Source organism: Camelus dromedarius, chromosome 17, assembly GCF_036321535.1.
Source record: "Camelus dromedarius isolate mCamDro1 chromosome 17, mCamDro1.pat, whole genome shotgun sequence".
NCBI classification, from domain to species: domain Eukaryota; kingdom Metazoa; phylum Chordata; class Mammalia; order Artiodactyla; family Camelidae; genus Camelus; species Camelus dromedarius.
In genome coordinates, this window is record NC_087452.1 from 48,550,106 (window position 1) to 48,575,231 (window position 25,126).

At 40.9% G+C, this 25,126-nt stretch overlaps 1 protein-coding gene across 4 annotated transcripts in view; it reads left to right on the forward strand.

Annotated features, from left to right (window-relative positions):
* The window catches only part of NEK10 (NIMA related kinase 10), a 177,918-nt gene that overhangs the window by 47,293 nt on the left and 105,499 nt on the right, over nucleotides 1-25,126 (forward strand). For all 4 annotated transcript variants that reach the window (XM_031469795.2, XM_064496828.1, XM_031469796.2 and 1 more), the window contains exons 9-22: nucleotides 947-1,014; nucleotides 2,352-2,431; nucleotides 2,751-2,837; nucleotides 4,292-4,516; nucleotides 8,266-8,405; nucleotides 9,360-9,421; nucleotides 11,035-11,112; nucleotides 12,847-12,911; nucleotides 14,317-14,419; nucleotides 14,511-14,639; nucleotides 15,146-15,283; nucleotides 18,187-18,232; nucleotides 20,450-20,571; nucleotides 20,731-20,833. In XM_031469795.2, coding sequence (XP_031325655.2) covers nucleotides 947-1,014; nucleotides 2,352-2,431; nucleotides 2,751-2,837; nucleotides 4,292-4,516; nucleotides 8,266-8,405; nucleotides 9,360-9,421; nucleotides 11,035-11,112; nucleotides 12,847-12,911; nucleotides 14,317-14,419; nucleotides 14,511-14,639; nucleotides 15,146-15,283; nucleotides 18,187-18,232; nucleotides 20,450-20,571; nucleotides 20,731-20,833 — 1,446 coding nt within the window. The remainder of the gene's footprint in view (nucleotides 1-946; nucleotides 1,015-2,351; nucleotides 2,432-2,750; nucleotides 2,838-4,291; nucleotides 4,517-8,265; nucleotides 8,406-9,359; nucleotides 9,422-11,034; nucleotides 11,113-12,846; nucleotides 12,912-14,316; nucleotides 14,420-14,510; nucleotides 14,640-15,145; nucleotides 15,284-18,186; nucleotides 18,233-20,449; nucleotides 20,572-20,730; nucleotides 20,834-25,126) is intronic.

The following is a 25,126-nucleotide window of genomic DNA, read 5'->3' on the forward strand; positions in this document are numbered from 1 at the left end:
ACACTCGGTGGCAACATGTGCCCGGAGGGAGATTTTTAGATCGCAACACTTACCTTGAAAAGCCCAATTTCATATTTAAAAAGATTTTCATTGAGCACAATCTTATCTTAGTTAGTGCAAGAGAAACATCCTTTCCTAAAAGCAAATTTTACTAAAAATATTTTTGCCTCCTTTGATGTCTATTAAAATGTCAGAGACTGTTGAGTTTTCATCTATCAAGCTGGGTTAACAATACCTCCTTCCAAAAATCTGGAACATTCGGAAAGTGAAAAAGGAGACAAACCCCCTGATACGGTGATGATTACGGGAGACACTGCTCTGTGCGAGGGGGAGCTGCTCTGGCCACACTCCGTCTCCTCTCTCTGGACGCTCCTGCCAGCCCACCCCCCGTCTCTCCAGATTAGATGAGCGTGGAGGCCTGCTGCTGTGGGGGCTGGCCCGCTTCTCTGTGTGCGGAGGCTGGTTTCCCATGTGTCTGCAGGACAGGACGTTGATTCTCAGTTGCAGGAGAGAGGAGTCTGTGCTGAGCATGAGGCACCAGGAAGGTTCTTGCAGGCCAACCGCTCCCCTCAGCTGAGGAACTTGCTGATAAGCCCATCACCTGAAATCTTTATGGGGAGGATCTTGGAAGAATAGGTGTCACTTAGAACTTGTAATGATGGTGAGGAACTCACCCGGCTCTTAAGTGGAAGGAAAGGTTTGATTTTTTTTTCTCACTCTTTCCATATTTCATTATTACAGCAGTAAAATATGGTAAATACTAGTTGAGCCTGAAGGGTGATTCTTGCAGTAAAAACTCATCCTGTCCCCCTGCCCCCTTTCGTGTTGCCTGTGTTCCCGTTTGTCCTCCTCTGCTTGCCCGTCAGAACTTGAGACCTTAGGTTCTGTGAGCACTAACCGCCTTTAAGCTTCAGATCCATCACTGAGATATTTCCTTCTTTTACAGACATTTTTCAAAAACTCGCTGCTGTCAAAGACCAAAGAGAATGGGTCACCACAAGTGGAGCCCACAAGGTGAGTGGTCCCAGGAGGAGCGGGCGTCTCAGCTTCACGTGGCGCTGGCTCACATGCTAGGGTTCCGAGCCCTCGTGGTCAAGCCGCGTGTCATTTTCATTCACAGACCTGCTAGCCTTGCCTAAAATTAAATCCCTGCTAACTCTGTTATGTTCTTTACCAGCCCAAGGAGTAATATAGAAACAGCAAACAGAGGTTTTCTGAAACATTTCTCTTTTTTCTGTGCCATTAAATTGTTTACTGCTTAACTAGGTTTGTTGCTTAATTTAAATATTGCTTGAAAAACCTTGAGTATATATCAGCTGACCCTAGGTGTGTAGTTACAAATAAATGAATGAATAAATAAATACATATATACATGTATAAATACATTCCACTTGGCATATGTGGATATATTAGTTTTAACCATATGAAATTACCGTGATCTGTAGCCCAATTTCACATGTTTTAACTTTATAATGAGATGGGTATATGAGTCCAACATGTATCTTAAGATGGCTGAATGCAGGTTTAATCAAGACAGACTGAATTGATATTTATAACATAGCTATTTAGACGGTAGCTGCCTGGAGCCAGGTCTCAGTAATTCGTTGAGCTCTTCTGCCCCAGGAGGCCACTTTCCAGCATATCCTAGAGCAAGGTTGCCTAAAATGTGTTCACACATGCTGCTCGTTGTAGGGGGTGATTCTGGGTGATAGACGGGGCAGCGCTTTTTACGTCGACACCTCTGTGTCTCGCCAGTGTTACCACTTAGGCTTTGAAGGACGTTTCTGAGTAGCGTTAAGGTGTCAAGAGTAGGCGTGACACAAGTTGGGAAATGGTCCGTCAGTTACTGAAGTCTGGGAAACCGTGTGTCAGAAGACAGAAAAAGGGAGAGAGAAAAGGAAGAAAGATAGTGGGGAGGATGGAGCCACGAAGGGGAGAACCCACATGGTGGAAACCCCAGATCATCCCGGAGGCTGTTGCTGGGGTCACAGCTCTGGCCTGAAGCGTGTTTGGGTGTGTGCGTTTGGGGGACTCTGCATTCTAAAAATGCAGAGCGACGACACATGCCTTTGCATTCATGGGAATTCAGAGAAGGTGACCGATAAGCCGCAGAAGACTCCCAGCTCAGTCGTGTTCCTCGGCCCCTCTTGCCTTCTGTCCTGGGCGAGGAATGGTGACAAGGAGCTGGTCTGAGGAGGGGGAGGACACCGGCCCCCGTAGGAACTGGGAATCGGGAGCATTTAACAGATCTTTTGAGGTTAAGCCTGTACAATCTTTAGACGGAAACAGTATACTGTTCAAGAAGCTTGTAGTAGTTGCATAATTAAAACTTACTTTACTTCGTTTTTCAGACATTAGTAAATTTACTCAGTGCCCGAGATACTAATGTTCTGTTGGGTGCCCTTCTGGCCCTGGCTAGTTTGGCTGAAAGGTAAGTGTATTTTAGTAAGTTCTGTTGCTGTAGCAATTTAGATGGGAGAGGTGGCTGCCGTGCGTAACGCTGATCGTTGCTTTTTTGTGAATAGTATGTAATTCCCTTTCTCCAGAGGTTATCAGCATACTTTTATTAAATTTAAATTGATGACATATAATACTTACTGAATGTTGGAATTTGATGTAGCCCTGCCCCATAGAGCTCTGTTGCATTTTGTTTCTACTCCTGGGATGAATTTCATATGAGGGTTACGGTATTACAAGAAAAATATGGTAAAATGCATTTTTCGCAGTTACTGATAGTTTTCAATTTGTAGTCCAGAATGTAGGGAGAAGATAAGTGAACTCAACATTGTAGAAAATCTTCTGATGATTTTACATGAATATGACTTGCTTTCCAAAAGGTAGGACTGCTAATGGGAAACAGACAATGTCTTATATTTGATGAAAGCAACTATTGTGTTTTTTACTATGTCATGTTATTTACATTATTAACTGAATATCATGAGTCAGCTTGGCATTTATTTTTCTATTTCAGTTTATATAAAGGAACCAATAGGAAATAGGTACATTGATTTATCTTTGAATCTGCATTACTTCCTGAACTGGTCATAGATTTGAAATATATAAATCTTATGATCGAATCATTAATGTTTTTGTTCATTGCATTTATTTCCATTCTGTTTCCTTAAGAAAAGAGACTCAGATGTCTCTACTTTTAGTAATTTCAGATTGTGTGTTGAATAAATGATTAGATTGCTAAAATCTGTTTTGCTTAAGGCAAGTAAAATATGTGAAGAGCTACGGACTTATTTCATGACCATTTATTGTTATAACTCAAAACAGAATCTAGAGTAAAATTAATTCATTTTCACTTGAGCTACATGTTGCCCTAAAACTTACTGTATCCAGGTAGTTACAGAGTTGCAACCTGCATCGTTTGATATTTGCTCAGATAAGTCGTGGTTTTCTAAAGTGGCAAAATAGACAGCAGAAATCCCCAGTAATGAAACACTGAGACTTAATTCATGGTAAATCCCTTATTCTTCTTCTAAGCTAGCTTAACTCTCTTTACCAACCACACTTGTAGACTTGGTTATCTGAATTCACTCACCCACCAGCCTCTGCACGGGAGTTGGAAAACTGACAATGAATAAGACACGATTGCACAGTGCAGGACAGGGGACAGACACACAGACTGTCAGTTGCATCATAACATTGTAGACGGGGTGGTTCCAGAGTTCAGTTGAACCTTGTGTCCTTATGTCATCATTACTTTCATTTTATTCTCCAGATATTCACTGAGCGCTTGGCCTTTAATTTCCCTGCATCATAGTGTTTTTGCCATCACGTATTAATGGCTTAATTTTGCAATCACATAGTAGGTTTCTGAAGACTGGGAGTAAAGCTTTTCTACTTCTTTTGTCTCGAGCACAGTGCAGGTCCCATTGTATGAACTTGGTCCCTATTTGCTGGTTAGTAGGTTTTTAGCCAGACCGGTGGGGATCCAGTAAGGCTATGTCTTAGAAAGTGGTCAGAAAATTGTGACCTGCAGGCTAAATTCGGCTCCCTGCCTGTTTTTGTAAATAAAGATTTATTGGAACACGGCCATGCCGGTTGATACCTGCGTGTTGTCTGTGGCTGCTTCGGCACACGGTGGCATGGCCGGGCAGTCATGATGGAGACCGCATGGCCCGCAGAGCTGAAGACGTTTGGCTGTGGTCCAGCCCTTTACAGACAGCGTATGCGGACCTGTGGCTTAGAACACGCTGGCCTGCTAGTCCGTGCAGCGATCGCAGCCCAGCCTGCACGGCAGGTCGGTGCCTGAGCCTCACGCCGACTCTCGCGCCCCCCGCAGGCTGACGGCGGAGCTGCTGCGCCTGCTCTGTGCCGAGCGCCAGGTCAAAGAGCAGCTGAAGCTCTACGAGGGGGTGCCCGTGCTCCTCAGCCTGCTCCACTCGGACCACCTGAAGCTGCTCTGGAGCGTCGTCTGGATCCTGGTTCAGGTCTGTGAGGACCCCGAGACCAGTGTGGAAATTCGCGTCTGGGGCGGCATCAAGCAGCTGCTTCACATTCTGCGAGGGTGAGTCAGAGTAGGCTTTGGCCTGCATGTTTGTCTGTGCATCACCGGCCTCCAGGCCAGCGCCAGGAGTGTGGAAGGCTCTCAGTCTGCAAATGTGGCTTGAAAGAAAATGTCTTGCCACCTTTTTCTTGAATCAGTGTATGCATATAGCAATCCCAACCGTTACCTTAGTTACTACCATTTTACTACAATGTCTGTGTGTGCGTGTATGTCATTCAGCTATAAAGGGAAGGCAAAGCCTGCACGAAGGGAACAGGTGTATAGTCCCTAGTTAAAATGGGAGAAAATCCTGTTAATCAAATGACTGCCATGTCCCCGGCTCCGGTCCCCTTGCTCCTCTTTTCTCTCTAACCCATCGCGGGGTCTGAGGTGGGCTGACGCCTTCTTACCTCTCTTGTACAAGTAGAATCCAGTGACGTTCAAAGCCATGCATCTGGGGAAGGAATGGTTTGTTGAAATAGTTTCAAACTGAAATTCTCTTGATTTATGTTGTAAAAACTGTTAACAACAGCAAAAAAAACAATAGTAGATACTGTGTATGTATTACGTCTATTGAAGTATTGAATGACAGTGTCTGTTGGTACCATCAGTGGGAAGGTTCTATTACCTAAGATTATTATAAAGCTTCATCCCTGTAAGTACTGAATCAGAGCTGAAAAGGATCGTGTCTGCCTGAAAAAGATCACATTTATCTGTAGTATATATATATGAAGCTCATTCTCATAAAAGCAGAGTAACTTACCAATTGTAATATGACTCATCAAATCAGTACTATTCAGACTTTGGGCCTGTTGTGCCCGATAACTTGACATTGTGTCATGTGTCACCAGCTCCATTCTCTCTGAGGGAACATTGCAAAGCATCAGAACAGACCGTAGAGATACGAGCAGTGTCTTTGTTAACAATTTCTGTCATTACCAAAACCATGGAAAAATGTGTAGACTATCAACAGTCTACTTGCTTAAATATCACATAAAATATCACAGAAAAATCTCAAATACTTTAAAGTGGAAATTATAAATCTTTCGTTAGTGTTGTGGCATAATAAGCTAGCCTGATAGTCAGAATAATTAAGCTTGCAGAGGTTTTTTATGTGGAGTGAGTTTGCAAGCTGATGATGTTGGTGGCGGTGGTTTCCGTTACTGGTCTGTCATACCTGTCGCAGTTGCTGTGGGCAGCCCTCTTGGAGAGCAGCTATTTTCTAGATGGTAAAATTAAATTATATGATAGTTAAGCAGTACTTCAAGGACAAAACCTGCCTTTTGACCACATAGAATTGAGTTGACTATAAGGCACTAATTTTCCCCTTTTGCTCAAGCCATAACTATCCTTGATAGAAGAGAGTTCTTTTGCAGCTAAAGAGTAGTTTTCCCAGTCCGCGTCTCTGGTGCAATGTTAGTCATCTCTTCCCTGGGAAGATGATGTATGTCAGCACTTACTCTATGTTAAATATGGCTCGGTGCTCTGGGAGAATTTATTGCCCCAGCTGGGTAAACAGTATCCTTTCAGAGTTTGGGCTGCCTGGAGCTGGTCTAAGGGGCGAGGTTGCCAGGTTGTCTGCTGGCTTGAGTATGAACAGGCTCTTTTGTCAGGCGGTTTCCTGGAGACCTGTCCCTGGCCGTTCACCTACAGTCCTCAACCCAAAGGCAGTTACTAAAGGGCTGCATACTCTTGATCAGGTAGAGTGATCCCTAAAGTTCAAGCTTTAACGTAATGAACGATCACTGATAGTGACTGTCCCTAGACCCAGTTCCACTGCCTTCCCTGTGCTCGCCAAAGGGGGGGTCCAGTGGGCCAAGGAGACTCTATCCACATTATGTTTGGACATGTAGAAATCTACATAGAGCTGCTGCCATAAAGATAAATGAAGCAACAAGTTTATAGTGTATAGTACAGGGAACTATATTCAATATCTTGTAGTAGCTTATGGTGAAAAAGAATATGAAAATGAGTATATGTATGTTCATGTGTGACTGAAGCATTGTGCTGTGCACCAGAACTTGACACGACATTGTAAACTGACTCTACCTCAATAAAAAAAAAAGATGTGGTAAGCAAGTAGCTGTGCACATAAACAATTTGAAATTGATAATCAGATTTAATTATTTAAATATAAATTATTTCTATGAACTTTTCAATACAGCTAAGTTAAATGTTTAGAGTTTTAAATCATTTAGACCAAAGGAATTGCCAAAACTGTAAAGACTTATCTCAAATATTATGAAAATTTCAAATTTGTCTATTAGCAATTGAAGTTCAGCTGATGGAAGTGTCTCCTTACTAAGTGCCAGAAGATTCTAGTTATAGTCGCTTTGTAACTGAGAGTTTGCGGTAGTAACAAATCAGTGTGATTTTTGTTTGTAAAAGAGAGAAGATAAAAATATTATCTGTTATATACCTGATCAGGAGGTTATTTTGAAGCTAACAGGAAGTGATGGAGAAGGAATCTTATAAAATATAAAGCATTTCTGGGTACAGTGTAGTGTTTCAGTTAAACTGACTATATGTCAATAAGAAATAAATAAAATGAGTAATATATATATAAAGCATTAAGCACATGTGAAATATGACTATTCTAATTACCCTTGCTCTTTGTCTCCAAATGTGTGTACTTTATGTCCAACACACAAGTGTAGATTCATAGGCATGTTTGGGAGTAAGAAGAAAAAACACATATGGTAGCTGACAGAGAAAAATAACAATGAATATATATATGTTCATGTATAACTGAAAAATCGTGCTCTACAGTGGAATTTGACACAACATTGTAAAATGATCATAAATCAATGAAAAATGTTAAAAAAAAATTAAAGAAAAAACCACAGAATTTATTAAATTAAAGGTAATGGTGTTATATCTTCAAAAAAACAAAAAAGGATAAATAAATGAAAAAAGCATGGTGACCATGTAAAACAAAAGGGAACAAGGCAGATAATGACAGACAAATTATCTATGGTCAAAGTTGTTGCCCTAAGAAAACAGAAAAACGAACGCTTTGTTTCATGAAAGACATTAGACAGAACATGACATTTATGAAACTAGAAGAAAGATGAGATGATAGGTCCATAAAAGGGAGAGCAGACTAGTACTGCAGAGGTGGGAAGGAACGTGAGGACTGGGTCACGTCCACAGAACTGAGTACCAGGAGGAACGTGAAATTAGCAGAAGGAAGGGCACGCCTGGAAATGTCACACACAACACAGAGGAGAAAGACCAAGGAACAGAGCAACCGGAACACAAAGGACACGGCCCGCAGGAGATGGGTTTTCAACATGTGGTTCATTGATATCCCTCAAATCGAGAATAAAACAAGGAATTTTTGAAAAAAGTCTGTGATCTAATAGGAGAGAGCTTTCCTAAAATAAAAGAAGACTGGAATGTAAGGGGAAAAGACAAAACTCAGAATGATAAAGGCTGAGGTGTATTCAGGTAACTGGCAGGAGAGTAGAGTTCAAAGCAAAGGGGGCCGCGTGGAGCAGTGGGGGAGGGTCCGGCTTCTCAGTGACCGGTGCCCGGCGGCTCAGTAACCACGTTGGAAAAAAAGCAGGGAGATGACTGCTGTCTCACACCATGCACACAATCACTCCCAGGTGGACTGGGGGTCAAACGATAGCGCCCGCGCAGGAGGGTCCTCATGTCCCGGGGGAGGCTGAGATCGCTTCACGAAGCCCGTTTACACAGGACCTGGAAAGCACTGACCCTGCAGGAACATGGTTAATGTGGTCTGTGCATTAACTTCTCTTTTTCAGAGACAGAAATTTTGTTTCTGATCGTTCGTCCATTGGAAGCCTGTCTAGTGCCAATGCCGCAGGCCGAATCCAGCAGCTTCACCTGTCAGAAGATTTAAGCCCTCGGGAAATACAAGAAAATACTTTCTCTCTGCAAGCAGGTATTTACATCATGTTACTATGTTTTACTATTAGATGCTGCTTAAACTTTGTGTTCTGGTATAAGATTATCATGATAATATTAATCAGGTCCAGTCTGTAACTTTAAAAAATGTGAAGATTTGCAAATGTTAACCACTATATATAAAAATAGATTTAAAAAATTTCTTCTGTAGAACACAGGGAACTATATTCAATATCTTGTAATAACTTTTAACAAAAAAGAATACGAAAACAATTATATATATATATATATATATATGCACGACTGGGACAGTGTGCTGTACACCAGAGACTGACACATTGTAACTGACTCCACTTCAGTTTAAAATATTTGCGTTAAAAAAAACTGTGACGTTAAATCCATGTGGATGCCTGAAACGTCTTGGTACCACTGTTGGACTCGCAGGTTAGCAATACCAGACATTCCTCCCCTTCCATGTCCTGGACGTCTGGATGCCTGGGATTGGATGCCTGGCCCCTTCCACTTACCAGTTCTGTGGCCTAGTCTATTAACCTCTCTGAACCTCAGTTTTGGCTTTGGTAATGCTGGTAATTGTAGTTCATACCCTGCTTGTAAGGGTTAATTTGGACAATATATTTAAAGTACTCGCTATTTACTGAAATATCATAGATGTGTATTGAGCACCTGCTAAGTGCTGGGCACGTTGGGCACTGGGGGTTGCAGTGAACTGGGTAGAAGCAGTCCCTGCCTCCTGGTACACAGTAAGTGCTCAATCAAAGATTGCCATGGGGTGTACGAGCCCATGAGTTACATCAAGAGGAGAGTTAGAAGCCGTTGAAAGTCAGTTTCCTTTCTCCCAGAGCCATGCCAGAAGGGAAGTTCATGTTGTTGCCAACAGAACTCTCCCTGGCAGGGAGTTAGGGTTTTGACGTAGCTGTAGCAGTGTGGCCGCGGCGATGACAGACGTGCTTTTTGGTGGTTTTCCTTGCAGCGTGCTGCGCAGCCCTCACTGAACTGGTGCTCAACGACGCCAACGCCCAGCAGGTGGTTCAGGTGAGGAGGCTGCTCTCCGGGGCAGGGCGCCAGGACCGCGTCACCGTGGAGGGGGCCTGCCTCGGGGCACCTGTGTCCCAGAGCGTAGCTTCTGGGATCCCGTCCGCATGCTTTTAAAATGTTTCCATGTATCTTATTTAATGTATAAAATTCTGTTGTACCTTCTTGTCCTCTTTTAACTCACCTGGCCTAAAAAGAACTGCCATGTAGTTAATTGATGATGTTTCTTCTCTGTATGATGTGCAGTCTTTCTCATTTTCTTTATCTTTGTTTTTTTTAAAACTATTCTGAGCATAGAGGGTACCGTGAGTTAAGCGTAGCAGTCACTTTAAGAGTTCATCAAGTTATTCAACTGGGGGCGATTGAAACGCACTAAACAAAATATTTATTGCAAAGCAATAATCGCAAAGCATTATTCATTAATGAACCCCACTACATATACAGTTATACACATATGTGTGTGTGTGCGCGTAAACACACACATTTGTATACAACCCTTGTCTGTTTCCATTCTGAAACTTACTTCCTGCTTGTTGAATTTTACAGAGGAAACTTTCTGGGGGGTCAGTATGACATAACTTCAAAATACATAAATTCATAGAGTTAGTAAGAGCCCCGGTTCCCAGAGCTCAGCAGATCAGGGGTGGCTGGTGGGGCTGGAGGAGGCTGAGTTCTGATATCATTATGTGCTGTCTTGGCCCCGAAAAAGCGACTTAGCCTCTCTGAGTTTGGCTTAGTCATGCATCTAACAGGGACATTATAGGCGAATGCACAGAATAGCTATAAAGACTAGGTGCAGTAAGGCAGATAAAGCTCTTCCCAGGTAAAATCTAAGTGCCCACACAGAGTAGAATTCAGTAAATTATAGGTTTAATAGATAATAAAAAAGTAGCAGTAAGGTAATACTTGGTATTCACTCCTCCCTGTCGGTATTTGTATTAGAATAAATTTAGAAAGATGTTAACTATTTACGCAAGTAACTTTCATTCTCTTTTTGTTTTGTTTTGTTTTTGTTTTTGGGTTTTTTTTTTGGGTGAGGGGAGGTAATTAGGTTTATTATTTATTTTTAGAGGAGGTGCTGGGGATTGAACCCAGGACCTCGTGCCTGCTGAGCATGTGCTCTACCACTGAGCTATATACCTCCCCCCTCATTCTCTTTTTTTAATCTTTTCTATTTCTTTTATTTCTTTTCTTTTCTTTTCTCTAATAATTTATTTACACATATCATTTAGTTAACAAAACTATAAAGGGAGAAATCATATTTCATAATTAGATTAATTAAATATTTAAAGTGCAAAATATAAAGATATTTGGATCCCTTTACTCTGTCCCCTTTTTGGCCCCCTACTGTTTGTTTTAAAAGTATTTAAATCACTTCTAATTGATATACTTTGCTATTTATAATTTTTAATGACAGTTGAAATTGTAAGATTGTGGTTATTGTCTTTGGTGTTTAAAAGTATTACACTGACATACTTTGTATTGTCCTGTGATATTTACCTATGGTTCCAGAATTATACTAACATTTCTTCTGTAATATTTTTAAATTCCTTACTTCCTTCTTTATGGCATTGTTCCTGGTCACTGATAACATGGCACCTTTATTCTTCCAGGAAAACGGTGTATATACAATAGCAAAATTAATTTTACCAAACAAACAAAAGAACGCAGCAAAAACTAATCTATTACAGGTAATAAACATGTCCATTGTTCCTTAATATCAAGTTACTGAAATCTGGGGAGATTTTGATAATATAATCTATAATTTTTTAGAATTTTTAGCCCCTGTACTGACCATGAGGGAAAAATAACCACGAGGGAGGCTGGCATGAAAACAGATGTTATTAAAACAATGCAAAAGGCTTAACAGTGGCTTCTCTGCAGGGAATTAGGTGATTTTATTTAGATAGTTCTTTGCTTATCAGTAAGTTCTGTTTTTAAAAAAAAAAACACAGGCTTGTGTATCAGAAAATAATAAGGAGGAAATTATATACCATCTTTAAGCTCAGACCACAGTCACTAACATTCCACCTTCACAAAGCCATATCTGTCAGAGGCATCTTGATGGAGGAGGGGGTCCTGGCCAGGTGGATAGAGGGATAGAAGTGAGCACCAGTGACATCTGCCACAGCAGGAAAGGCATCCACACGGGGAACGGCACGTGCGAAGCGTGGGAGGCTGGCGGCTCGGAGGGGCCGGGTGTGTGGGTGCGTTGGGAGTGCCTTAGGAGATGAGGGCTGGAAGGTAAGAAGCGGGCACGTTATGCAGGGTCCTGTGTGCTTTCTCAAGGAGTGGGCATCAGGGGGCCAGTGTTCCCCAAGACCACCAGAGTGATAAAATCAGACTTAAGCCTTTTCAGTAGTTGCATTTCATCCTTTTTTTCATGTCATCAGAAAAGAAAGTAAGAAACAGCCTTTGCCTTCAGTGTGATTTAAGAGCTTTGACCCAGAAAGCTGGGCAGACCAGGCAGAAAGTGTCTGCTGGTGTCTGTGGGCTGGCAGGCAGAGGCTTTGAAGGGCTACCGGTGAGAGCGTACAGGGGTGGGACTCGGTTTCCCTGGCATGGCGCAGACGCGTGGCGCTGCACTGGAGCACAGACGGAGTCCGGTGCATCCTGCAGATGTGTTTGTTAAGCCCTCGGAGGTTTTTACAGATTTATGTGGAAATTCTTCCAAGGCACACGCATGCTCCCCACTGCTGCGTGTCGTGGCTTCTCCAGGCGGTTTTACGTGTGACCCTGGTGTGGTCAGATCACTAATTTTATGAAATGCTTCCAGATCCAAATGCAGGAGGCCCTGATGGCCCGTGCTGGCTGGCTGGGCGGGGGCTCACTCTCTGGTCTCAGCTCTGCAAATGCCAGGTGTTTGTTTTCCTTTGTCTCCCAGGCCTCTCTCTGAGTGTTCTGGGGAGTGACTGGAGAGTGTTCTATTTGGGGAAACGCTTAAGACTTTACTCAAGAGACCAATTTGTCAAGTTTGAGTCCAGTGTGCTTGTGGCTATTTTTATATGTCATCATTTCTAGTGTTTATTTTCTCACAGAAACCATGTCAATATTGAGGAATACACAGCAGGCTAGAAACAAAACAAACCTTGAGCTCCTGGAAACCTTAGGACGTGCAGTTTTCTCAGCAGAGGAGTTTTATTTCTTGTCTCTGTTCCTTGTGTACTTTCTGGCAAGGAGCGAATGACGGGCACTGAGTGAAGCAAGGCCAGAACCCTGCCTTCCACGACACAAACGCTTTTTAAACAAGAGAACCAGCCCAGGTGCTGTTGTGTTTTGTGTTCAGTTACAAGATCTGGCTCCCGTGCAGACCAGCCACACTCAAGCCAACCCACGTTAGTGGTCACTTCATGATAGTCTGTCCTGAAAATGGTTTACTTCGTTGGATTCCAGTCTGAGACTCACACATCCTTTTCATTTTCCAGTGTTACGCATTCAGAGCCTTGAGATTTCTCTTCAGTATGGAAAGAAACAGACCCCTCTTTAAAAGGTATGAGCTTAGAAAAATTTAAGTCACCAATGATCATCGGACTCAGCTGTTTACACATAGCTGCTTTAGCTGCCAACAGTGAGAAAGGATCAGGATGCAAAACGTGTGTCTTCAGATTTTTAAAAATCACTGATAAAAAGACCCTGAGTGGTCCTAGTGGTGTCTGAACACTGACAATTCACAAAATGGTGAGGAAAGCACAGAAATCACCGTATTAGGACAACTCTTGTAATTACATGTGACCACTGTGATTTTTCAGTTTTCTCTCTCTCTCTTTTTTTTTTTCTTTCAGACATTAACATTTTAATGGATGAAATAAAACTGTGTGCTTGTTTTGGCCCATTCAGAGAGGACCAGAGTTGACCTGGTCATTTCCTTTTAGTCAATAGAAAGGAAGTGTTTGTCTGGGTGTCCTTCGCAGGGTAGGAACTCATGTGAAGGGGAGGCGGCTGGATGTTCCCGGATCAGAAGGCCGTGTGGTGAGCGGGACAGAGAACCCGCCACCCTGGGAAGCAGACACTGGTTTCCCGCAGGTGTGTCTGCACGCCGCTGAGACAGAGGTGGCCAGCTTAGCTGCAGGCGTAGGTCTGAGTTCTTACTGGAAGGTTACTGGTGAGGCAGGATGGAAAGAACACCTGGAGTTAATATAACATCTTTTGTTCAGAAGCGTGGGATATATTATGTTTTTACTTTTATTTCTTCGTGACACTTGAATTTAGGGGAAGAAAAGGAAGTAAAATTAGTTATTCGTTATAGCCTTTCATTTTAAGGCCCCAAATCATCCATTTCAGTGGATTTAAAGATTTTAATAAATCCTTGAAGCCAGTACCTTGGAAATGATGCAGAATCTCTTCATTTTTTTTTTCTTCACCTGTATTTTAATTTTATTTTCATAAAACATTCAAAGTTTGGTTAATGTTTACTTCCTAGGGTTAACATGAGGACTACATCAAATGGCATTTGTGAAAATGCCCTGGGCTCAATAAACACCCAGTAAACATTCATTCCTACTGTGTTTAATACTACACCCCTGATTGTCTTACAAATAAGGTTTCTGTAAAAATCTGTGTCATATCTTTTTCTTCCCTGTCGTGGCAAAAAGCACATAACATGAGAGCTACCCTCTTAGCAGATTTCTAAGTGTGCAGTACAGTGTCCTTAACCGTAAGCACAGTGTCATACAGCAGGTCTCTAGAGCTTTCCTTCCCAGTCATTTTCCTTACCCTTTAAGAACTGTAGCTTTAGTTTACGTTTGCGAGGTAAGTCAGTGAGTGTTATTTTCCCCTACTTGTTGGATAGTGTATGTAACGTAACTAACCTGTGAGTGAACTGGGTCCAAAAGGGGAGGAACAGGCCCCAATTTCCAAGTCGTACTTGACGCATGTGTGTGTGTTTTTCTATGTAGACTTTTCCCCACCGACTTGTTTGAGATCTTCATTGATATTGGACATTACGTTCGTGATATCGCTGCTTACGAAGAATTGGTATCAAAGTTGAATTTATTAGTGGTGAGTCTTGAGTTTTAAATACTTCGGCAGGCTGCTCTGTGGTCAGGATGGATTTATCACAGCAACCCATTCCCTTTTATTTTTTGGTTAGGAGGATGAACTGAGGCAAATTGCTGAGAATATCGAAAGCATTAATCAGAATAAAGCTCCTTCGAAATATATAGGCAACTACGCAATTTTGGATCATCTTGGAAGTGGAGCTTTTGGTTGCGTTTACAAGGTGACTTTGCCCTTGGCCAACATTTCGGATATTCCCAAAAAAGCCAGGGTCCCCCTCGTGCACCCACACGCAAGTGAATTCGAGCCCTCGTCAAGTGAACAAAGATACAAAAATCAGAATGATTGGTTTTGTCCAACAGATGGTTGCACTGATGTTGTCTTATCTTAGCTCTCAGCTCTAGAAACTGATCACTGACCTTGAAAGATAAAAGCTATCATTAATTTTTCATAAAAGTAGTCAAAATGGCTTGTCCCAATGCATGACACGTTCTCTAAATTCACACCAGTGTTTCTCTATTTCCCAGTAAAACCTTAACTAAGTATTGCAGACTGATCTAGGAGATACCAATGTTTTGAGCTGATCTCAGTGTAGATAGAAATTGAATTTTTCAAAATATGTGACTTATTTAGATGACTTGGATTAATCATGTGACTTTATTAATCTAATCGCTTTCTTCCTCTCTCTACCCCCAACCCGTTCATTTTTTTTAATCTTCTTTATTTTAGGTTAGAAAGCGTAGTGGTCAAAATCTTTTAGCAATGAAAGAGGTCAATTTACATAACCCAGCGTTTGGAAAGGATAAAAAAGATCGGGACAGCAGTGTAAGGAATATTGTTTCTGAATTAACCATAATTAAAGAGCAGGTAAATGTTTTTGTTCATGAAGATGATTTCCTTAAATAAATGTCATCAAAAGAAAGTAGAGTTCTTGTGCTATTCTCGTCCCTGTGTACGAACTGGTTGTGTTTAAAACAATTGACCTTGAGGTGATGTCAGTTACCAGGTTTTCTCCTAAGGCTTGACATTGAACCCCAAAAAGTTTCTGGAGTTGTGTCAGGGCCAGGGATGCAGACAGTTGAGTTTACAGCCCAGAGAGTATCATTTATGAGAAATCCTTCTCTTTCCATTGTAAGCACACCCGTTTCCTTCTGATTATATTGTAGAATATTTGGTTACTTAGTTGTATGTATAAGAGCATGACTAAGACTTCCCTGACTTTTGTCACGTGGAACCAAGCTGTTAACATTCCTCAGATCCGGCTTACTTAATACAAAATGTGGATTTTCAAGGTGGGTTATTTACTGGCATGAACGAAATATTCTAACATAATGTAACAACTATGATTTTGAAGAGTTGTTTCGGGAGAAAGAATAAACATGTCAGAAGAGAAATGGGATTTGCTTTTGTGATCAAAAAGCACGTGGGTTTCTTCTTCAGCTTTTCGTGTTTGTACGTGCATTACGGATACTGTTCATCTGTCCCTCCTGTGGAGACCCGTCAGTTCCTGGCTCTTTGTTTTCCACTAGTTAAGTCTGCACAGTATCTGTGCTGAGACATGAAGAACACCATACATATGATCTTTGTTCATTGAAATCTACAGTTCTGCTCCAATTTATAATTTAAAGTACATATCATTAATAGATTGCTTCCTAGTTGACTTTTACGTACAAATAGATTAGATTTTTAAAAGTTCGTGTCTGCTTGTGTTCTGATCATTGAGCCTTTGGCAGCGTGATGTTTCACTACAGCCCAAGGCGAGAGCTTGGCTTTTGCTCTAAGCTGATCTAGTGTCTTCATTTGAGCCCAAATCTGGATATAGCCCTGGCCAGGGAGCTGGGTCCAGAATATGATTCTGTTGCTTACCTGGTCCCATATTGTTTAAAATCCGTTGACCACTTACTCACTGATGAGGTAGCTATTGGTTTTAGTCTATCTTCTAAGGAAAGAAAAGTGTCAGGGTGGGGCCTTAGAAGAGGCCTCTGCTTGAACTTTGAGAAAGTTCAAAATTGTAGAACTGTCCTCTCGCCATGGGCTTGAGCCCACGGAAAGGATAGGCGAAGTCTGAAAGGAGGAGGTGATGGCAGACAGAAGGGACAGAAATGGGACTAGGATGAGAGGGTTGGGCGTGTCAGTATTAAGGCAAAGCTGCAGTAACAGAGAAGCTCTGCAGCTCGTGGGCCTGAAGGAGAGGCCTCATGGCTCAGCGAGGCCCGTTCTTTCTGTCCCATTGCAGCCCACGTTTCTATCCGGGTGGGTGCGGCCAGCGTTCAGGGTTCAGACACAGGAGGACACATTTCCCCTCGCACTCCGTTGGGGAGAACTGAGTGGTGAGCGCACTTGAGGCTGCAAGAGAGGCTGAGCGATGTGCTCTGTGATGGGGAGGCCATGTCCCGCTGCAGCTCGGCTGTGGTGGAGGAATGTGAGGGCAGATTTTTGGTAGTTAGCTGGCAGACTCTCCTTCAAAATGGCTAGAGGGACAGACCAGAAAGAGATGCACTCCATTTACGGATGTACCAGTGACTATTCTCAGAAAAAGCAAATTTCAGTTTACTTAGAAACTCAAATTCTTAAGAAACTACAAAAATTTAGTATTCTTGTGGAAAATTATTCTTTTTTTTTTTTAAACAGAATTTCCACATTACATTCTGAGATAAACTATGTCAAAGAGAAACTGTTCTGGATACTTTTTTTGAGGTACAACTGACATATTAGCTTCAAGTGTACAACATGCTGATTCAATATTTGTGTGTATTGTGACATGATCAGCACAGTTAAGTCTGGCTGACATCCACAGCCGCACGTAATTACATGCTTTTTCCTTGTGATGAGAACTTTCAGATGGCAAGGAAGACTTTATTCAGGACCACTGCAATAGGAATCAAACTGTTGCAGTAGCGGGGAGAGATTAAACTGAACTCTGAACAAAACAGGATAGCTGGAGATTTACAACCGAAAGGCAGGGCCGGAGGCGGGGCAGGCGGTGGAAGAATGGAAAATCACTAACAGGAATTTGGTTAGGTATCAGATTGGGGGAAGAAAAACTTGATTAGATAACAAGGATGCAGGGGAGGGGGTTATTAGAGTGTGACTGGGTATCAAGAGTGGGGAGATTCTCATTAAACTGGCTTAGCAGGATTCTTGCTAAATCCAGGCAGGCCAAGGAGGAGACCTGGCGAGTGGAGGGCTCAGAGGAGCCTGACCTAGGTTTGTTCTGGGAGGGAGTGCTTGTCAACTATTATTATAATTTAAGTGGTAAATGGAGTTTGTAACTCTTGGATTATTACAGTTTCACACTAGTTAGTTTGGAGAGCATAGAAAGACATCAAATAGACACAAACAGTGTATATAAATACTTAAGTAGCAGGGAGCGGTTAAGGGCATAGAAGTATTTGTTCAAAATTAATTGCTCTGTTCCAGTTTTCTCTGCAGTGTGTGTGTGGTGTTGGAACAGGGGTGGCTAAATGAATTCTTCAGATTCCTTCTAGTTCTGCAATCCTGTATTTCAATTAAAGTAGATGATAAAGTCCAGTCAGTTTTTAATTCTGTTGGATGAGGCTATTCGGGGATTGCTATTTTCAGAACAGTTTTGTAAGCTGCAAATAAAAAAAGTCATGAAAAAATAAGATGTTATCTCGAAGTGCTTAGTTTTATAAATAAATATGGACATGATACTTTATTGTTTTCAAATACGACGTCCAACTAAATTGTCTGTGAAAACAAGCTTGTATTTTGAAGTAGTGTAATGATTGTTACTGATTTTCTTACAGCTTTATCATCCCAACGTTGTACGCTATTACAAAACATTTCTGGAAAGTAAGTATGAGATTTCATGTTAAGGAAATGTATCTATGTCACTTACATATTTTTATTTTTGAATGTTACAAAACAAGCTTAATCAACTATTTTCTTTACTTTTTTGTTGTTTATGTGATAGTGTATGATGTTGTGCATCACGTTCTTAATAAATGAAACACCGATAATCAATGATGGGAAGATAGTTACAAGATATTTAGATTCCTGCGTGGGAGACTGCGTGAACAAACCAAAAGAGTAATTGTTGCCATTTTCATATACAAAAAGTCCTTAATAGGGTCAGGGGAAAAGAAAACTAAAGGATGGTGGCTTCTTTAAGGGAAAATTAAAAGTTGTTTTTATTGAATCAGATGACATTTTCCACCCCACTCCCCCCATAAATTGGGCTGGGTTTTGGAGATTTCCAAGTTCACATAATTGCCACATGGTGGCGGCGGAGCCCTGACTGATTCTGCAGACAGGCAGGCTCCTTCTGTAGGATGATGGAATATGGAATCAAATGGTTGGGATAAATAGTCGGTCACTTGTTTAAAAAAAGTAGGACCTTTGTGAGGAGGGTATAGCTCAGTGGTAGAGTGCCCGCTTAGCATACATTGAGGTCCTGGGTTCAATCCCCAGCACCTCCATTTAAAAAAAAAAATCCTAAAATTAAACCCAATTACTTCCCTCCTCCAAAAAAAAAATTAAAAAATAATAATAAGTAAAAATTTTATAAAGTAGGACCTTTGAAGTAATATTGATAAACCTTAATGTGCCCCACATGTGAAATTTCAAAATAAATCTGCATTTGAAGGGGCTTCCTTAGCACCTCTTTATCAGTGCTTTTGTTATGCAAACTTGTTGTGTACTTTGGCAGATTCTCTTACACCAGCTCCCTTCCTCTGGTTACTCAGAGGAGCTCAGTGCTGAAACTCTAGAGTAAATCCTGTCCCCTTGGCCATTTGTTCTCGATAGTAGAACAATTTCCCATAATTTAGTGCATATCCCATCATAAGGAGGTCTAGATTGGCTCTGACTTGTGCTGAAGTGACACAACTTGTCTTAATTTAAAAACAAAATAACTCTTAATACCATGACTTCTCCCAAAAAGAATTAGAGGTGGCTTCAAAATAACCAAAGTATAATGAAATAGATTAGGAAGTTGTGATAAAAAGAAGTAAAAGGTGATCAAATTAAAAATAAAGCTAGAGGTAAGGTTAGTACGTACAGTAAGCATCTTGGGATTATGAAAAATGGGAAACAATATAAATGCCAGCCTTTAGGAGCATGATTAAATAAATCGGGATCCATCGGTATTGTGGAATACCGTATGACCAACAGAAAGAATGGCATGGTTCTGTGTGTGCTGACAGAAAAGAGTGTTGAATGAGATCATGGATGGCTCTAATAAATGTGGGGAGTATCTGAGGATTAAGACACCTCTAATAAAAGAAAAACTCAAAAAAAAAAAAGAATATTGAGTGAAAAAAGTGTAAGTGTGGTTTCATTTCTGTAAGTATTATAAATGTATGTCCAAAACATGATGAAAGATACACATTGCATACTGTTGGTGACAAGTTTCATGTTGGTGCTGGAGGAGAAAGGAGAAATTACTTCTGTTCCCGGGCATATTAAGCAAAGAGACAAATCGTCAGCTGTGAGATTCCCAGGATCCATAAGCTGAAAGCAGGAGATGTCAGCCCTCTTAGCTCTTGAGGGGCCATAACAGAAATTCCTCTCATGGGTGGTGTGTCCAACTATGTCATTGCTAAACCATGGTATGAGTTCATCGTAAAAGAATCTAACGTAAATCTGACACTAAAGAACAGTGTAGTTTAAAATGCAATTTTCTGAGTGTCTGGCTTGATTTAGGTGATGTTTAGACCACTGAGAGGAAGGTGGGTTTAGCCGTTCTTCAGGGACTCCTCCATGACTTGGGGTCATTTACTTACTCTCTTTGGTGCTTCTCAACTGTGCCACATCCTGGTGTGCGTAGAAGATGTTAATATTTGCCAGTGTAAATTTAAGCTCGGAGGTTGCCTGTAGCTGGAAGAGATTGTTGCTGGGCTCCGGTTGCCCCAAGACCCCCTCCCGCCCATCCCCTCCAGAGCTGAGTGGGTCCATAGCTTCGCACATCTCTCAGCTCTTTAGGGAAGCTTGGATTCTAATTCATAAGTTTTCTCAAGATGTCTGTATTGAGTGTAAATTTCCATTACCTTTTTCTTGTGTTTTGTATAGATGATAGTTTGTATATAGTTATGGAACTTATAGAAGGGGCCCCTCTTGGAGAGCATTTCAGTTCTTTGAAGGAGAAACAACGTCATTTTTCTGAAGAGAGACTATGGAAGATATTTATACAGGTACACTTCTATCTTCATTAACTTCTTCCATGAAGCAGTGAAGTTCTGAGCTGACTGCCCACAGCCGCGTGTAGTGGTTATGAGTGGCTGTCTGTCTGTCTGTCTATCTATCTACATATATCGGGGCAGTGACATTTGTTTGTTATTTGTTGTTTGAAGCTATGCTTGGCTCTTCGGTACCTGCACAAGGAGAAGAGGATCGTCCACAGAGACCTGACGCCAAACAACATAATGTTGGGGGACAAGGACAGAGTGACCGTCAGTAAGTAGAAACATCTTAACATTTTCCACTTGAGTCTGAATGTTATTCTACGGCAGAACCGTCCAGTAGAACTTTCTGCGCCACTGGGCATGTTCTAGATCTGCTTTGCCCAATATGGCAGCCACTAGCCACATGTGGCTGTTGGGCACTTGAAATGTGGCCAGTGTGACTGAGGACCTGAATTTTCAATTCTGTTGAGTTTGAATTAATTTAAATATCCCAGTGTGACTAGTGGCCGTTGTGCTGGGCAGTGACTAGTGTAGTTTTTAATGACTGAGTTATATTTTGCCCATTTGAGAGAATTAAGTAAATAAATAAAGAGAATAAAGTCTTGAGGTGCTTGAGCGTTTAATTCCCAGGTCAGTGGTTTCTAGGTTTTTCTTTCTGTGGAGCCCTGCTTCACCAGCAGAGGCTCGTATGACCGCCACCTGAGCACATTGCTGAACTCATTTAATAAAGTCTGTGACATACGGGTGACAGCTGTATGTATGGAGGCTTATAAACAATCCAGCCATTCGTGTCCTTCAACGTTTTCACTGTTTACCTCAATATTTTCAACTGTAGCAGGTAGGCCTTAATGTTATGTAAATATTTTCGATTTCTGAGACTCTTTGGCTTTAAGTGACGCAGTATTTTTTCTGGTTTCAAGCAAAGGAGCAGTGATAAATCTCAGAACAGAATTTTACCCTAGTCAGTTTCTCTCCACTAAAGCAGTTGTCTGCAGGGCACTGACGGGCTGCCATTATTTTGAACGAGCGTGAAATGATTTTATGACTGAGAAAATAATCCACAGAGATCTGACGTCACTATTTGAAAAAACTGGTTGCTGGCCAATTAATGAGGAGTAAGAACAGTTGAGAAAGAGTGAGTTTGTGAAGATTGTGACGCGACCGGCAGAGAATTAGGCGAGGAAATTTAAGGTGCGATCTTAGACACGCGAAGTCAGAAATGTGATTATATCCTTTTCCTAGTTAAAATCCTTCAAGCAGCTCCCCCTGGCACTGAAGATAAATTTTAGATTCCTGAGGGCACTCAAGACCCTTTCTTCCTGATCTCACTCCTGCCCTTTGCTCTGGACTCATGGGACAGATGGCTGTTTCCTGAATAGCCCAGGCTGTGGTCGTGTTCCTCGTGGCTTCCAACATGTTGCTGTTTGTCTGGAATGCCCTTCTGGTACTTAGTTCTAATCCCACTCCTCCAGGTGGCATCTTTGATGTCCACATCACATCAGGTGTGTTCTGAGTCTGGGCTCCTTTAGTCACTGGGCTTGCCTTGCTCGTAGTACATGAGACATTGGTTTCTTGACATCCTCTCCTTGAGGTAAGGGAAGCCAATTTCCTAGACTTTGTTCCTCTGGAAGCACTTAATAAATATTTATTGACTGTATAGAAGAATACATGAACAAGTAAATGAATGAATTTTGAAATCTTGGTATGATAGCCAAGACTGTGTGAAAAGAGTGCTTTAACACAGGAGGAACTGAAGATAAAGATGGAAATCAGGTCCATAAATGGAGAAAGATCCAAGCAGTTCCCACTGTCATCTCAGCAAACAGTGTCACCCAGAGGGACTGAAAGGAAGGATTTTACTTTCTTGAATACCACCAAAGTTTGAGAAATCAAATGAGACCTGTCTTATATGGCCAGCATCCTTGGCATTTTAACTCTTTCCAGAGGATTAGAAGACTTAAATCATTGTTGATGGGCTCAACTGCTGCAGAGAAGTCTGTGTCATTACAGGAAAAATGAGTTAGTCAGGTCTTGCCCCATCTTGCTTTGAACCTGTTCTGTAGTTTATTTCCTATTAATCAGGTGTAGTGTCTGTTAGAGTTTGAGCTGGTACAGAACTTTGAGTGCCCTCAAAAGACTGCAGGATATTGAGTCCCCTGTATTGCATACCCTCATAGCATCTGTTGTTGGAGGAAGAGCCATAGAATTTATGGCATTTATGAAATTTCTCCCATGTTACTAAAAAAGCAAGAATATTTTCTGTCAGGTCCACCGCAGCTTCCTTGTATTGCCATTGGGTTGTGTAAAATGAAGAGATATTGAAGCAAATTCAGTCAAATCCAACTGCTAAAAAATGTTAAGATTAGTGATTTTATGACTGTTGGTGGGTCATTGTGCAATTCTGAAACTTGAATCAAGACAAAGATGAGAACAGTAGTCTCAAGATAATTTGGCTATTCAGGGTCTTTGGTGGTGCCATAAAAATTTTAGAATTATTTGTTCTAGTTCTGTGAAAAATGCCTCTTGGTATTTTGACAGGGATTGCATTAAGTCTGCAGACTACCATGGGTAATATGGTTATATAACAATATTATGTTCAATCCATGAGCACAGTAGATCTTTCCGTTTGTTTGTGTCATCTCAATTTCTTTCATCAGTGTCTCATAGTTTTCTGAGTACAAGTCTTTCATCTGTTTGTTTAGATACATTCCTAGGTATTTTATTCTTTATGATGCAGTCGTAAATGGAATTGTTTTCTTAATTTCTCTTTCTGATAGTTTGTTGTTAATACATAGAATGCAACAGATTTCTTTATATTTTGTATTTTGCAACTTTACTGAACTCGTTTGTTAGTTCTAATAGTTTTGGTAGCATTGTTAGGATTTTATATATATAGTATCATATCATCTTCAAACAGTGAGTTTTACATTTTCCTTTCCAATTTGGATCTCTTTGATTTCTTTTTCTTGTCTGATTGCTATAGCTAGAGTTCCAATACTGTGTTGAATAAAAGTGGCAAGAGTGGGCATCCTTGTCTTGTTCCAGATCTTAGAGGAAATTCTTTCAGCTTTTCGTCATTAAGTAAATGATGAAAGTAAATAAAGACCATATATTGTCTTTATTATATTGAAGTATGTTCCCTCTGTGCCCCCCTTTTGAGAGTTTTTATTGTAAGTGGATGTTGAATTTTGCCAAAAGCTTTTTCTGCATCTATTGAGATGATCATACGGTTTTCACTCCTTCAGTTTGTTGATGTGATGTGTGACATTGATTGATTTGTGGATGTTGAACCATCCTTGCATCCCTGGGATAAATCCCATCTGATTGTGGTGTATGATCCTTTTAATGAATTGTTCAGTTCTGTTTGCTAATATTCTCATGCATCTTCTGAAGCCTTGACTTGCCTGGGAGTTCGCTTCCAAGGCGTCTCACCCACATGGCTGGAACTCAGCCCCTCAGTCACCAAGATCACTCTTCTCTGTGTGGCCTCTTCAGCAGAATAGCCTGGACTGTTTTCTGTGGGTTAGGCAGATATTTCTTAATTATAATATTAAAAACGTAATATGTAAAAGAAAAAATTAATAAGTTAAACTTCACTGAAGTTTAAAACTTCTGTTCTATGAAAGATTAAAAGAATGAAAATACAAGTTGCAGACTGGGAGAAAATATTTGCAGATTGTCTATCTGTCAAAGACTTTGTATCAATAGTACAAATAATAAAAAAACTCAATAATAGGAACACAAATGACCCAATAAAAATTTGTCAGATAGACGATCTGCAAATTTTGAATAAGCTCTTCATTAAAGAAGATACATAGATGGCAAGTAAGTACATGATAACTGTTCAACACTGGTGGTCTTTAGGGACATGGAAATTAAAGCTATACTGAGCTATCACTACGTCCTAATTAAGATGCCTAATTAAAAACACCCTGACCAACTCCAAATGCTGGTGAGGATGCAGAACAAGTAGAACTCTTACACATTTATGGTGAGAACACATTGGAAAATATTGGCTTGCAGGTTTTTTTTTTTTTTTTTTTAAGAAATTAGACATACACTCATCATAGGATCCAGTCATTCCACTTCGAGGAATTTGTCAAAGAGAAATTAAAAATTATGTTCACACAAAAACTTGCATGCCACTATTGTACTTACTTGGTCTTGAGTCTTGAGTCTTGAGTAGGAATGGTGAGAGTGGACCTCCTTGCCTTCTTCTGTTTTTGTGTATCTTTGAGTCAATACTACCTTGTCTGAATTACTATAGCCTTATAATAATTCCTACTATACTACAGAAAACTCGGTTCTCTTTTGTGTCAAAGTCCACAGCTCCTCTTGGCCCTTTTAATTTCTGCGTTAACTTATACTCAGTTTGTGAAGTTCTACCCAAAATATGAAGAGCCACTTGATCAGAACTACTTAACTTAGTTTAGGAAGAATGAAATCTGTGTCGTACTGAGAACCCTGATCCATGAACGTGGGCTTCCTCTCCATTAATTCTAGTCTTCTTTAAATGACTCTGTGACAGAATTTTATATATTCCCTGCGTAGGTTGTTCATGTCT